At 41.8% G+C, this 16,422-nt stretch overlaps 1 protein-coding gene across 7 annotated transcripts in view; it reads right to left on the reverse strand.

Annotated features, from left to right (window-relative positions):
• Positions 1-16,422, reverse strand: part of BCKDHB (branched chain keto acid dehydrogenase E1 subunit beta) — a 289,790-nt gene that overhangs the window by 239,126 nt on the left and 34,242 nt on the right. For all 7 annotated transcript variants that reach the window (XM_067011259.1, XM_067011262.1, XM_059083877.2 and 4 more), the window contains 2 exons: positions 1,542-1,675; positions 1,165-1,320 (listed from right to left, as the gene is read on the reverse strand). In XM_067011259.1, the coding sequence (XP_066867360.1) occupies positions 1,165-1,320; positions 1,542-1,675 (290 nt within the window). The remainder of the gene's footprint in view (positions 1-1,164; positions 1,321-1,541; positions 1,676-16,422) is intronic.

A 16,422-nucleotide genomic window follows, 5' to 3' on the forward strand; every position in this document is an offset into this window, starting at 1 on the left:
CAGGAGAGGCCACAACAGTGAGAGGCCCGCATACCGCAAAATAAATAAATAAAAATAAAAATACTGGGTAACATCATAAACATTAAATGTAAATCAATCTTCAGCTCAAGCACAAAAATAACTGTTGCCTCAAATGTGGTTTTTGTCCCAATCTACCATTTCTAGCTTACATTGAAAAATTATGTAACCCCTACTTCACTACAAAATTTTACAACTTTGATCTGGTAGAAAAAACAATAAAAAATAGACACATTCACAAATGACTCATGTTATCAAAAACCAGACATAAAGCTCTGGGTAGACATATATATCTATGAGTTTTTATATTGATTCCCTGGAAAGCTCTTCAGAAAATAGAAAAGAAGATAATGTAAAAAATTAAGACATAAAATAAGCAAAATATATATATTTTTTTAATCCAAAGACCCAAGCTGCTGGGGAAGACCTAAGATAATTGTGGAAGGCTATAAAAGACAGATGCTTCAAAATTAATTGCTTGAGCAAGTATTACGTTCCCCTGGACTGGAAAACATACCTAGGTAACCAAGTCTTCTGTTGGTCTATTTAAAAGTAAGAAATAGACTAAAAGCAAAATTTTATTCCTGTGACTTTGAGGTAAATATGCACTAAGTAGTAGATTTATTAAAATTATTCCAGAATCAACTGTTAAGTGAGAAAGCCCCATAAGAAAGAAACAGAGCTTTCTGCTCAAATGGAATTTGCAAGTAAGGCCTTTCTGATGAACAAATCTGTGAAACTTGCCAAAGATTGATAGGAATGTATAACTTACTTTGTCAGTTTCATTTTTCATGTCTTGGTAATATATGTTATTTTGATAAATAAAGATGATTTCTATCGCAAAAGAAAAACAAAAAGAAAGAAGGAGAGCTTTGAAAGAGATGGAAGATAAACTATGTTCTCGGTTTTATTATTCACATCAGGGTCAAGCCAGTGCTGCTTCAAGGAAAATATTCTATAAACCTGGGTGTTGGCTGCTTAATCTAAACGAAATAAAAGCTCTCTTTCTTAAAAACAATTAAGTTCACATAAATTCCAAAAATCCTGATTGCTTTTCTCTAGATAACCATATTAGTTAATATTAATCGAATGAACCAAAACAGAAACATCAAATGGAGAGCAAATAAAGTACATAAGTGAGAATACCTTGATTCCTGGGCAGTGGGCAAAAAAAGCTTCAGGACTCTGGGAATGATAGAGAGCCCCATGGCCGACACAGCCCCAAGGGGACCGGATGGTGAGGCTTCCACAATTAAAAAGATCCCCAGAGCGATAGCGATACTTGGCGGCTTCATTAACAATCTGAGGGGGAAAGAGAGAAGGGACATGTCACGATGAGTCCTTTTTTCCCATCCATTTTCATAAGCCATTTTATTTGATCTTTAAATATATGTCCATAACAAAATAGCTCAAAGGTAACAAAAAGTTCCTAAGATAGGGGGTGGGAGAGTGGAGATAATTCTTTAATACTTCACGGACTTCCCTTAGAAAGGCTAGATTATGGTAAAATGCAATCTTCTTACCTGATCAAAAGCAGGGAAAATATAATCTGCAAACTGAATTTCTGCAATGGCGGTAGCACCAGAGACTGCAATTCCAATTCCAAATCCAACAATTCCTTGTTCACACAATGGGGTATTAAAAACTCTATCTTTACCTACAAAAGAAATGAAAGTCATCTTAATGTGACAAATGAGAGTAATGTAATGCACAATACAACTGAAAATTCACTGAGTTAATAATGGTGAGATGGAAGAAAAAAGCATAGAATATGTGGATGAAACAGAAAAGAAATAGTATGATGGTTGGTTTCAATGCAAACATAGTAATTATATTAACTTTAAGTAATCTAAATATCCTAATTAAAAGAAAGATTGTAACACTGGGATACAAGAAAGCAAAACCTAACTACTTAAAAAAAAACACTCAAATGATAAAGATAAATGTAAAGAAAAGGAAGGAAAAAAACACACAATGGAAAACCTAACCAAAAGAAGTTGATGTCACTACGTTAATAGCAGACAAAGTAGACTTTAAGGGAAAAGGCATTACCAGAGATAAAGAAGGAAAATTCATACTGTTAAAGGGTTCAACTCATAAGGAGGACATAATTCCAAATTTATAGTCATCTAATAACACAAGCTCCAAAAAAACAGAAAAACTTAACAGCATTAAAAGGATAAATAGATAAAATTCCCAACATAGTAGGAGATTTTCATGTACCAGTCTCACTGACAGAAAAAGCACACCAAAATAAAAAGTTAAAAACTATTGAACATTTGAACATGATTAACAATCATAACCTAATTGACATACTACACCCAAGAGCTAAGAATACAAATTCTTTTCAAGTAAACAGAGAACACTAACTGACCACAGAGTGGGCTATATATCCAATCAACAGCTTCCAAAGGATTAAAATCCTACATAGTATATTCTCAGACCATGGTGATTAAGCTAGAAATCAACAGTAAAGTTTTAAAAAAATATCTGCACCCCCACGTTCACTGCAGCATTATTTACAACAGCCAAGATATGGAGGAAGCAACATGAGTGTCCATGGATGAATGGATAAAGAAGATGTGATAAATAGATGGATAGATAGAGAGAGACACACACACACACACACACACACACACACACATACACACACCACACACACAATATGGAATATTACTCAGCCATAACAAAGAATGAAATCCTGCCATTTGCAACAACATGGATGGACCTAAAGGGTATTATGTTAAGTGAAATATGTCAGACAAAGACATATACCATGTGATTTATTTTACTCATATGTATAATCTGAAAAAAAAAAAAAAAAAAAAGGAAATAAAACCAAAACACCAGGTTCATAGGTACAGAGAACAGGTTGGTGGTTGCCAGAAGTGGGTGGGAGGGTTGGGGAATGGGTGAAGGTGGTCAAAAGCTACAAACTTCCAGTTACAAAATGAATAAGTCATGTAATGTACAGCATGGTGGCTATGGTTAATAATACTGTATTGCATAGTTGAAAGTTTTCAAGAGAGTAGATCTTAAAAGTTCTCATCACATTAAAAAAAAACAGGGCACTCCATGGGGGCACCCCAAAATCCGTGCATACACTCTGCTCAAACCCTCGGCTGACCCCATGTCTGCCGCAGATTACAAGAGCTGGGACCCACCGGGCTGACCAGAGGTGTCAGCCGTACCCACTGAAGACTTTTAGACACTCTTGCAATGAATGCACCTTGATAAACACCTTAGGCTTTCCATTAATCCGCAGGATACGTTATTAGCATACAACTCAATTCTCACCTGAAATTTTACCACCTCTCAACCAGTATCAGGATTTCATGAAAAATTCTCATTTCAGGGAGCTGGATGGACACAAGCAGTGGCCACAGTCTGGCCAAGGGATGAAAAATCTGGGGACCAGTCGGGAATCGTGTTTCATTTCCATAATCCAAGGATACCAGTTCTTCCTGTTGCACAGAACTCACTTTCAGCTCAATCATTCCTTTGACCGTGAACCACAAATGGGGTGAGTGCTGGGAACTGCCAACTAGACACATCCTGCAGTTTGTCATCATTACCTGGGACTACCTTCTGAAATTGTGACCTCCATCCCTCACCAGTTTCCTATCTAACTGCAAGCAGCTTGATAACTGCTCAAGATCTACACTTCCATTAGACCAAGAACAATTCACTGGCAGAAAATGAACACAGATTCCAGCTGCCACCTGTGGAATCCACATCCCTGAATACCGTAACCAGATGAGCAGGGTTCCTATCTATTCTTTGCTACATCAAGTGCCCGGATTCAGATATTTTTCATCTCAATAAACATAGCCCTTTTTGCTGCTAGAAGGCAAAAGTTGAGTTTCTCAGAACTCTTACTCCAAAACAGTTTGAGGAAACTGTTTAACAGCTCTCACCAACAAGTTTCTATGCTCTAACAGAAACTGCTTCAACATGAACTAAATAATAAAAATCTGTTTCTTAAAAAAACAAAAAAACAAAAAGAAGAAAAGCAAGTATAAAATTTTTTAAAACCTGTTTCTATTTTCTCCCAAACAGGTCATGATTGAAGGTAAGAGTACAAGTAAAATGCACAATACTGATAACTTCCTTTACTTTAGAATGCAATTAACCTAACATAAAGTTCATACACATAGTATCCCAATGGGTGGATTAATACATACAGGGATTACGCTATGAGTTAAGACAGATCTGGGTTTAAGCGCTATCACCACAAGTTACTAAACTCCCTATGGCTCAGTTTCATATCTGTAACAGACCAATCATGATACTGAGAAGACAAAAATAATTCATACATGTATTCAAATGTTTACAAAGTACCTAATATTGTCTAGATGCTATTCTAGATGCAGAGGATACAGCAGCAAAGAAAACCCAAAAAAATCCTATCCTCATGGAACTTAGATTCTGGTCAGGGAAAACAGACGATAAAAGCAAAATAAATGAGTAAAATACATAGCATATTAGATGATGACAAGAGCTGCAGAGAACAGTAAAGCAGGGAGTAAGTGATCAGGGGAGAGGAAGTGGAACTCCTGTGGTTTTAAACAGGGAGATAGGGGAGGCACCACTGAGAGGTGACATTTAAAGGAAGAGTTAAAAAATAAAAAAAATAAAATAAAGGAAGAGTTGAAGGAAGTGAGGAAATGTACCGTGAGTACATCCCAGGGCATCAGTGTTCTGGACAGAGGGACAAGCGACTGCAAAAGTCCTGGGGTATAAATATGTTTAGCACTTCAGAGGAAAGGTACGAAGACCAGAGTGCCGGGTATGGAGTAAGAGAAATGGTGGTAAGAGATGAAGCTGAAGAGTTAAAAGGATGGGCTAGGGCAGTGGCACAGGTCAGACGGGGCCTTGGCGGTGGGGGGGGGGGGGGGTGTCACTGTAAACAGTCCGACTTTGACTGTGAGAATCAGTGAGTCAGTAAGTAGGCGAGTGAGACAGGAAGCCATGGAGCAAAGTCACACCATCCTCCAAGCTGCATTTCAGCAGGATCCCTCAGGCTGGTATTTGGTGAACAGCCTGTAAATAGGCAAATGTGGACACAGCAAGACTGATGACAGGATGCTGATGCTGCAATCATCCCCGTAAGAGATGATAATGTGGAACAGCAGAGACGGTGTGAGCCTCCAGATACAGTCTAAGGATAGCGTCAGGAAAGGGACGTGAAGCATGAGTCAGAGAAACGCTAAGGATGATTCAAGTGGCTTTTGGCTTGAGCGGCCTGAGGAGAGAGTTACCACTGCCCTAGGAAGGGAAAACTAGGAAGCAGCATGCTGGGATGAGAACCCAGGAGCCCGGTTGTGGAGATGTTACATTTGAGATGCCTTCAGACATTAAGGTAAAGCCACTCGTTAGACTGTTGGATATATGAGTTGCAAGTCTTCAGCATGAAGATTGCATTAAAAAAAAAAAAAAAACTGTGATTGGATGAGATTCCCAAGTGCATTTAAATGGGTACCTAGAGAAAGGAGAGGCCCAGTGTGAAAAAGACAAGAAAAATAATCAGCAAAGTTGAGAACGAAAAAAGCCAGAGTTTGGAGGGAAAATAGTAGGACGTGCTGGCCTAGAAAGCAAATGAAGCAAGTGATTCTAAGACCAACCTGCACCAGCTGGAAGCGAGATGAGGGCTGAGAGTTTTCTAACTGGCGACCCGGACATAACAGTGTCTGCCCAGAGGGAGGGAGGGAGGGAGAAAACAAATGCCTAATTCCAGAGCGATGGGAGGGCTTCCCCGGTGGCGCAGTGGTTGAGAGTCCGCCTGCCGATGCAGGGGACGCGGGTTCGTGCCCCGGTCTGGGAGGATCCCACATGCCGCAGAGCGGCTGGGCCCGTGAGCCGTGGCCGCTGCGCCTGCGCGTCTGGAGCCTGTGCTCCGCAACGCGAGAGGCCACGAGAGCGAGAGGCCTGCGTACCGCAAAAACAACAACAACAACAACAAAAAACCAGCATCAAGAAAGCATAACTGCGCTTCCCTGGTGGAGCAGCGGTTGAGAAGCCACCTGCCGATGCAGGGGACGCGGGTTCGTGCCCCGGTCTGGGAGGATCCCACGTGCCGCGGAGCGGCTGGGCCCGTGAGCCATGGCCGCTGCGCCTGCGCGTCCGGAGCCTGTGCTCCGCAACGGGAGAGGCCACAACAGCGAGAGGCCCGCGTACCGGAAAAAAAAAAAGAAAAAAAAAAAAAAAAAAAAAAGAGCGATGGGAGAAAATAAATTGGAGACAAGAAATAATGACAATTACTTGGAGAAATTTAGCTGTAAAGGAAAGAAAAGGAACGACAACTAGCTGGAGAGGAATGTGGAATCAACAGAGGGATTATTTTAAGACGCAAGTAATAACGGGATATTTGCAGGCTGATAGATCAATGATCAACAGAGATGGGGACACTGATGACTGAGAAGATTCCTGAAATGGAGAGAAGGAAGAACGACGGGAACCATGTGTTGGCGAAGGTGACAGAGGCAGGGGCCCGGCGGGGAGCGGTGACAAGAACCCTGCCCGACGTTCACTCAGAGGGCGGGAGGAGAGCGTGTGCGGGCACTGATGCTGGCACGCCGAAAGATGCAGTGGAAAGAGCCCGCCAAAGTTCTATGTTCGCTGCGTCTTTCTTCTGAGTAAAATGTGAAACTAGATTATTAGCTAAGAGTAAGGACAGGGGGAGGCAGTGTTGAGAAAAGAGCGTAGGAAAGAGTCATCCGGGAAAATGGAAGAGTGAATGGAACAGGATAGCTGGGCTGTGGAGATCACTAGCCTCGAACGGAAAGTGAGGTCAGTCGGCAAGATGACACGTTTTGTTCCAGCAATATTCAGCCCAGGATTTAGGATTTAGACAGAGGTGGGTGTAACTAGCATTGGATTTGGCCAAACAAATCATGGCATGGCATGGAATTTAAACTGGGTATAAAGAGAAGAAAAGTCGTCGGGGGAGTAAGAGTCAGTGACAGGGTGGTGGGATTCGTGGATTTTAAGAATCAGTAAGGTCAAAGGACTGTTGGAGTCAAAGCACTAGAGGCAGTGAGCTAGGCGGGTTCGAGGTGGACACCAGAGCTGGGGAGGCTTCCAACTGAGATGATGGTGGGACTGCAGTTACTAAAAGTTCTTCAATGACCAACAGCCTTGACTGGGTCAGAAAAGAATAAATCATACCTGAATTACCTCTTTCTGAATTTAAGACAACTGAGTAAGATTAGCATCTCAGATAAACTTATGGTTATTGATAATATAGATAATAAGAATAGGAGATATTCACTTGCAGCAACATGGATGGACCTAGAGATTATCATACTAAGGGAGGTAAGTCAGAAAGAGAAAGACAAATACCATATGATATCACTTATATGTGGAATCTAAGCTAAGACACAGATGAACTTAACTACAAAACAGAAACAGACTCACAGACATAGAGAACAGATTTGAGGTTGCCAAGTGGGGGGAGGGGGAGGGTTGGATTCAGAATTTGGGGTCAGCAGATGCAAACTATTATATAGAGAATGGATCAACAACACGGTCCTACTGTAGGGCATAGGGAACTATATTCAATATCCTGTGATAAACCATAACGGAAAAGAATATGAAAAAGAATACATATATACATGTAACCGAATCCCTCTGACGTACACTAGAAACCAACACAGCTTTGTAAATCAACTATACTTCAATTTTAAAAAATCAAAAAATTTTTAAAAATAAAAATAAAAGGGCTTCCCTGGTGGCGCAGCGGTTGAGGGTCCGCCTGCCGATGCAGGGGACGCGGGTTCGTGCCCCGGTCCGGGAAGATCCCACGTGCCGCGGAGAGGCTGGGCCCGTGAGCCGTGGCCGCTGAGCCTGCGCGTCCGGAGCCTGTGCTCCGCAGCGGGAGAGGCCACAGCAGTGAGAGGCCTGTGTACCGCAAAAAAAAAAAAAAAATAAATAAATAAATAAATAAATAAAAGATATTCATACAACATGCCACTTTCTTACATTTTGGTACCTTTCCTTAAGTTTGGGGCTAATATCTTTGTGTGACCCCATGATCCCCTGAGTCAATAAAAATATGTGTAGAATGCACAAGTGTAGATGATTGACCATTTAAATAACTGACTCCAACTTCTCATTTGTTGAAGATTAAGTATAAAGTTATACCACCACTTCCTAGCGGTTTCTCTCTGGTAAAGGGAACGTGATAAGAAGTCTGACACCACTGGCGGCATACTATCTGTTAAGACATCATCCACGAAAGGATGACAAACGTCACCAGCCGTGGACTTCTCTGGCCACAGAATCACAGATGGGCAAACGGAATCCACCAGTGAACCCCGTTCCCTATGACAACGTCTAGTCCACAACTGTGGACCAGAAACAGTAAAAAGAGTGCAAAGAAACAACACTTAGGAAAAAGCGGCAGCGTGGTTTCAGGTGACAACCAGTTACCTCCTGGTAGGTTAAGAAAACTGAAGATCTCAGCGTCTTCAATGCCTAGACATCTTTTGGAACGCATAGCTAGTCTTAAATTAGAGTTTTTCTTCTGAATAAAGTGGTCCTGTTACGTTATTAAATCCACTAGGGTAAAATTAAATTTTTCCCAATAAAAATTTCTGAAAAGGCAGCTCTAAAACTGCCCATCTCTATCTAAGGAACTAGGATTTCCTTAGGACACAAATCTGAATAGGTCAGAACGTCCTTCCAGAAAAAAGATCAACTCCATCAGAGAAAGCACTCAAGTCCCAGATTCCTTGAGCAGAAAGATAAACAAGGATGTAAACACTTGTGACTAAGATACAAAACACGGGAAATAAATATCATTATAGACACAGTTTTAACAGGGCAGGTAATATATCCCAGTAATTTTAGTCACACACTTTCTGGACTATGTTGTGATATAAAGTTTGCTGGTGAAGAATTTAATAAAGATGAAAAGCGTTTGTTTGAGGGTCAAAGAAAGCAAAAATACAAAGTTAATCCAGATCACTTCTATGCTTAAAATAAGAGGTAGAAAAGAACGGAACATTGCATTATCATTAGATAAACAGGCCAGATAGACATTTAGAAGATAAATATGCAAATTAGGTAAGACGAGCATACAAGTTATCTTCCAAACTGAAATACGTCGGGGAGTACTAGGATACCAAACATCCTTAACAGATGTTAACTGATCAACAGGCCTATACTGAGCAGTCCCAGGAAAACAGGATTGTCCTCAGTAAACCAAGACTTATTATTGGAGGTAAGGAATATTAATACTTAGGTGGAAAGTACATAAAGTGTATAAAGCAACAGGGGAAATATAAACTGCCTTGGCCATAACTAATCTGCCATATGCTGGCATACTAAATTTGGCTACTCATGACCCATAACTAGAAAAACGAAAAAGTGAGTTGAGGGCTTCCCTGGTGGCGCAGTGGTTGAGAGTCCGCCTGCCGGTGCGGGGGACGCGGGTTCGCGCCCCGGTCCGGGAGGATCCCACGTGCCGCGGAGCGGCTGGGCCCGTGAGCCGTGGCCGCTGCGCCTGCGCGTCCGGAGCCTATGCTCCGCAACGGGAGAGGCCACGGCAGTGAGAGGCCCGCGTACCGCAAAAAAAAAAAAAAAAAAAAGTTGAATAGGCATTCCTACCATCAAGGCAGAGGTCATGGTCTACTGCCTGGGGTGGGCACTGAGGCAGGCAGCCCAGTTCCCCAGTCCATGAAGAAGCTGCAGCCCCGGTTGCTGAGAGCGTGCTCAGCCTCCACTACGCTGACCTCCAAGCTCGAGGTCATGCTTGATGGCCAACATCCAATGATTAGTCAGCGTGAGAGTATAAAGGCCTGGTCATTTCAGCACCTACGGACAACTCAAAAGGGTCATTACGACTCCAGACATCCCACAGGTTGGCCAAGGCCATCCTTGGACCTGCATCACTCTGGACAGTCTGATTAACTAATCCTGTAAATTAACAGTAAAATGGGAATATGGATGATTAATAATCAGCCCCTATCTTCTGATTAATCCTGCTTTCCCTGGAAAGCAGCACTTTATTTATGGCTCCAAAAGATGCCAGGTTCCAAGGCCTCCAGATGTAGTAAGTTTACCTCTACTTACAATGATCTTACAGTGACATTCTCCAAACTGTAGCCTCCAGGCAACAACAGCTAGAAAGTGCTATTTGTGAGTTTTGTTCTACAGAGTCTACATTTATTATTCGGAATACTCCTAGGAAAGAGATCTGGGTTATTAAAATAGATAAGACAGAAACATTAAAGAGGATAAAAATCAACCAGGAGCAAATGTGCTTAGTAAATGTTTACTGAATGAATGGATAGATGAAATGCAGAAGGTCCCACTGTAACCAAGGAGTCTACAACTCTAGGTGCAGAACCAACAGTGTCCAGATCCAGCAAAGCCCAAATCAGCTCCAAGGATTCAATGACCCCAATTAGAGTTTGTGAGCTCCTCTACTGAGAATACAGATTACATCTCACTCATCTTTGGACTCTCAATAGCACCCAGCACAATGTCCTGAATTTAGTAGGCATTCCATAGTTTTACTGGAATGAACAGGCTGAAAAGGCACTCAGTCTATGACAATCAGGATGTAGTAATGTGCCACCAAGTGCTCAAAACATATAGATATGACAGCAAGGCAGACAGTAGTTTACCTGGAAATGTAGTAATACATACATGCCATTTTTCATTTAAATAATGGGAAAATGTGACAGTGCAGAGAGACCATAGACGCACCCAGGCATAAAGAGGAGAACTATCTTCAATCAACTCTAGGGCCTTAAATAGTCCTTGACGTACAACATTTTAAAAATATCTGTCCAACCGATGAATGAATGAAAAAAACAAATGACCAAAATAACATTAAAATAAGAAATGATAGCCAAAATCAGGGGAAATTATAAAATCATCTAATAGAAACTGAAATAGGAAACATCTGGTTGGGGTTAGCCAGTATAATTATGATACAATAATATTCAATATCATAGACCAGGACTTCTCAAACCAAGTATTAGATGGACAACTTTTAAAGGAAAAATATACTCTGCATTCCTAATGTCAACCTAAATCAATTTTAATATATTTTAATTTATACAAAATTAAACTCAGCATTTATTACCCTGATTAAAAGATAAAGGCAAAGCAAACTCTTAAATACAAAAAAAAAGATACTGCATAACCAATTAAATTCAAGTTAACAGCAAAAATGGAGTATAATAATGGTTTTCTGCTGTAGCAATGTAGCTTCAGATAGGATTCTATCTATAATCTTTCTGATTTTTTTTTTACTTAATCATTCTAATGAAAAAAACTGCCTTTTCACTTAAATTCACTGTACAAAATAGTATACGTAACCTCATGGCTTTCTTTGACAACTGAGGATAATCAGACATCATACTAAAAAAAATACTCACGGGATTCCTTGAATGCTAATTCTAAGGAAGTTACTTCCAAATAAAGTTGGTATCACAACCGTGTTGAAATCCTCAATAAATGCGTATCTATTCAATTATTGCTGGAATCAGGTATAGAAAATTCTTCAGTGTGTACTTACGGAACGGATATACTGACTAGTAATGAATGGTTGAAAGTTAAATGGAATCGATTAAATTCATCTGTCTGGAACTTGAACATGTTATTGCTATAATGCGGGTTTCTCTGGGTATGGCGTGCAGGGATGCTATTAGAACACTTTGTTATTTGAAGTTCAGTGAATGCTTCATATGCTTCAGACACTGTGAAGTAGCTGGCCTTCACGTGAAATAGCACAAACAAACACCAATTTATCACATGCAATACTTGATTACGTGGCAAGCGATCCAGATGATATGCTTATATTATGTTTTTAAGATTATCACTGAAGGGCCTCTCGTGCGGGTGCGCAGGGCGCCCGCGCGGGGCCGCGTGGGGCCGGGGGTGTCCCCCGGTGCGGGGTGGGCCGCGGCCTTCCGCCGTTCTGCCTGGTGACTAACGGGCTCCGGGAGACCCCCCACCTGTGGCTTGGTCTCCGCTCCACCTGATCGACAGCCGGGAGGTCTGACCACGTCGCGCTCAGCCCCGCGGGCGGGAGGAGAGGAAAGGCATTCAGCTGGCTCTAGCGGGCGAAGGGAGGACGGCAGCGAAGTTAGAAATGCCGGAGGTGCCTGACCGAGAACGTTCTCCTCCCTCACGCTCCTGTCAGTGGCTCCGGACGCGCAGGCGCAGCGGCCACGGCTCACGGGTTCCCGGATGTGGGATCTTCCCGGACCGGGGCACGAACCCGCGTCCCCTGCATCGGCAGGCGGACTCTCAACCACTGCTCGGCAGGAGGACTCTCCACCACTGCGCCACCAGGGGAGCCCTGGGCCCCTTTATTATAATCCTGCTCTAGGTGGCTCCATAGTCAAGAGCCCGAGGCATCAGAGAAAACTCTCCTGACATTCTAAGCGAGCCCCTTCCGGCTTCTCCCAACTCTCAGGGGGCGGGAGCCAAGCTTCCGCCACTCCTGCAAGTTCCCTCACTCCTCAGATTCTTCTGCTCAGACTATGACCCCAGGTCCGCACAGGGACAATCCCTGCTGGGACACCATTTGATCAGCCGGTCTGCCCCCGTTATCAGATCCAATTTGAGTGCCATCTGGTTTAAAGTTTTTAAAAAAAAATTTAAAAAAATAAAAAAGATTATCACTGATATTAAAACCCTCAAATTTAAAATCCCACTGAAAATGTGAAAACTCCCAGAATAGTTAGCTCACACAAGTTGGAGAAAAAATATCCCAGGAAGGGACTTCCCTGGTGGTCCAGTGGTAAAGAATGTACCTTACAGTGCAGGGGACGCGATCCCTGGTCAGGGAACTAAGATCCCACGTGCCATGGGGCGGCTGGGACCGTGTGCCACGACTACTGAGTCTGCACGCCCACCGCAAATTACACGCGCTGGAACCCACGCGCCACAGTTGCAGAGGCCATTTGCCCTGGAGCCTGTGCACCACGACTAGAGAGAGAAAACCCACATGCTGCAGCTGGAGAGAAGCCCGCGCACCACGACGAAGAGCCAGCGTGCCTCAGTGAAGATCCTCCAAGTGCCGCAACTAAGACCCGATGCGGCCAAAACCAAAAATAAAATAGATAAATGAATCATTTTAAAATCTTAAAATAAAAAAACCTTAGGAAAATATCAAACAAAATAATTCTGCTGTTCAATTTTAGAAGAAAAATCCTACTTAGGAATACAGTGAAAAAAAAAAAGGTTTTTAAAATAAATTACCCCAGGAGAGTACAGCAATTGTTTAAAAGCACTATCATTAGAAAAAAACTTATCATGGGGTAAATTAATCTTTAATTTAGAAATCTTCATTTAAATGGAAGGGCATATAGGAACACTCCTATTATCTACTGGAGAAAAAAAGTTCAAAGTTATACCAATAAGGGATTCCACAGGGGGAAAATATGTTCTTTAAATCAAAAGGGAAAACTAGGTAGAGAATCTGTGAAATAACTTAAGGATCATGTAAAAACTATGGTTGGGTATGAAAGGAGAGCAAGCAGGAAAACAAATTACAGAAGCACAAAATCCTAGCACTATTGAAGATCTTCGCACCAGCCCCACATCTTCAAATAAGGAAACTGAGCTTTGATTTGAGTGTGGCCTTGTTTCCTTTATCAAGACTTGCTCCATTCTACTGGAGAAGTTTCTTTCCTAAATTGGCTACTGCAAACTACTCAACTCATCAATGCTAAAGTATATCAAATCAGACCTTAATTATCTGGCACCACAGTCACGGATGCAATATATATAATTCTGAACATTTAATCTGAATGTAAAAATTCTTTATGAACAGTGTCCTGAAATTCCCTCAGATGTTTCTCCAAAAACTAAAGCAAATAAGATGGTTGGTTTAAGCCTTCACAGACGTAATCTACTTACCAACAACAAAGTAAAATTAAAAGCATCTTGTTTTTTGCGGTACGCGGGCCTCTCACTGCTGTGGCCTCTCCCGTTGCGGAGCACAGGCTCCGGACGCGCAGGCTCAGCGGCCACGGCTCACGGGCCCAGCCGCTCCGCGGCACGTAGGATCCTACCGGACCGGGACACGAACCCGCGTCCCCCGCATCGGCAGGCGGACTCTCCACCACTGCGCCACCAGGGAAGCCCCTAAAAGCATCTTTAAAACAATGATTTTAAAAACGGTCAAGAAAACACTTGAGAATTTCCTTAAAAGAACTTTTAAAACAGGTGCTTCAGGGACTTCCCCAGCAGTCCAGTGGTTAAGACTTAGCCTTCCAATGCAAGAAGCGAGGGTTCAATTCCTGGTCGGGGAGGTAAGATCCCACACGCCTCTCCGCCGAAAAACCAAAACATAAAACAGAAGCAATATTGTAACTAATTCAATAAAGACTTTAAAAATGGTTCACATCAAAAAAAAATCTTTAAAAAATATAAGGGAAATTTCAGGTAAAGTCCTCACATCAGTTCAGATTCAACGGAGTATCTCCAAATGACTATCAACTTCATAGTTCACATGATCATAATTATGACAGTTATCCAAAAAAATTAAGTCAAATATTTCCTGCTTGCTACACCTCTTAGAAGTTGGGCATAAATTTTAAAGAGTTTTTTTTTTTTACTTTTAATGAATTATAAAGAAATATTAAAGGGTAAAATAAAATTATTTGGGGACTTAGAAGTTGACTCTTCTTTTGTTTGCCAAGCAATGCAATTACTCTTAGCAATTATCAGATTGGAAGTTACTAAAAATATGGAACACTGGAATGAAATGTTAAGATAAATCACAATGGAAAAGAGTATTTTAAAAACGAATATATGTGTGTGTGTGTAACAATTACTTTGCTGTACAGCAGTAATTAACACAACATTGTAAATCAACTATACTTCAATTTAAAAAATATGTTTTAAAGATAAATGAAGTGCTCAATTTGTTGCAAGTTAGATAAGATCTTTAACAAATGAGTTGTATCCTAAGACGTAGGATAAACTGAGGATATATTAAGAGAATGAGATATCTCAAGTATACCTTTCTTTTTTTTTTTTAACTTCTTTGTTGGAGTATAATTGCTTTACAATGGTGTGTTAGTTTCTGCTGTATAACAAAGTGAATCTGAGGATATATTAAGAGAGTGAGATATCTCAGGTATACCTTTCTTTTTTTTAACATCTTTGTTGGGGTATAATTGCTTTACAATGGTGTGTTAGTTTCTGCTGTATAACAAAGTGAATCAGTTATACATATACATATATCCCCATATCTCCTCCCTCTGTGTCTCCCTCCCACCCTCCCTTTCTCTCCCCTCTGAGCTCATTAGATGGATGTAGCAAGAAATAATATCAAGCCCTGAACCCTTCTGACACCATCAGAGCTTCAACTCTGACCCAGTGAAAAATATTGTTTGATATAATGTTTTTTACCCAGTGGAATAAATATTTACCCAATATGTACCTGACCATATACAAGGCACTGTGATTGGATGCTACAAATGACAGAGATAATATACCATTGAAACAATGTTACACTTTTAAAGAGTCAAACAACTTAACAATGTAATAAAAGTCAAATATAAATAACTATGATACAAGAAAGTGATGTAAAAATAAAATGCTATTAGAGGAGGGGGAAGGAGAGATTCTTTCAGGCTTGGAGGAATCAAGCAAAGTTTCATGAAGGAGAACACACTGGAACTGGACCCTGAAAAAATGGGCAGAATTTCAATAGGCACAGATAGAAGAAGGAATAGTGTGACCAAAGGTACAGAGGCAAGAAATAAAGTGCAAATTCAAAGTTGGGAAGTGAATCAAGGCAGCTGAAGTACAAATGGATTAGAAAGAGTAGTGGGAGATAAAGACGGGAAGTCTGGGGTGTATACACTAGTTAGCAAGATGGTTAAAACTGTGGACTCCGGGGCTTCCCTGGTGGCGCAGTGGTTGAGAGTCCGCCTGCCGATGCAGGGGACACGGGTTCGTGCCCCGGTCCGGGAGGATCCCATATGCCGCGGAGCGGCTGGGCCCGTGGGCCATGGCTGCTGAGCCTGCGCGTCCGGAGCCTGTGCTCCGCAACGGGAGAGGCCACAACAGTGAGAGGCCCGCGTAGCAAAAAAAAAAAAAAAAAAAAAACTGTGGACTCCAAGTCAGAACTCATGGGTTTAGATGTGGTTCCACCACTTTCCACCTGTATGATCTTGGATTGGGCTTCAGCTTCTTCATTCATAAAATTAGGATAAAAATAACTAACCTGGACTTCCCCGGTGGTGCAGTGGTGAAGAATCCACCTGCCAATGCAGGGCACCCGGGTTCGATCCCTGGTCCGGGAAGACCCCACATGCCACAAAGCAACTAAGCCCGTGCTCCACAACTACTGAGCCTGTGCTCTAGAGCCTGCGAGCCACAACTACTGAGCCCGCGTGCCACAACTACTGAAGCCCGCGTGCCTAGAGC

This window comes from Kogia breviceps, chromosome 13, assembly GCF_026419965.1.
Source record: "Kogia breviceps isolate mKogBre1 chromosome 13, mKogBre1 haplotype 1, whole genome shotgun sequence".
In the NCBI taxonomy this organism is placed as follows: Eukaryota; Metazoa; Chordata; class Mammalia; order Artiodactyla; family Physeteridae; genus Kogia; species Kogia breviceps.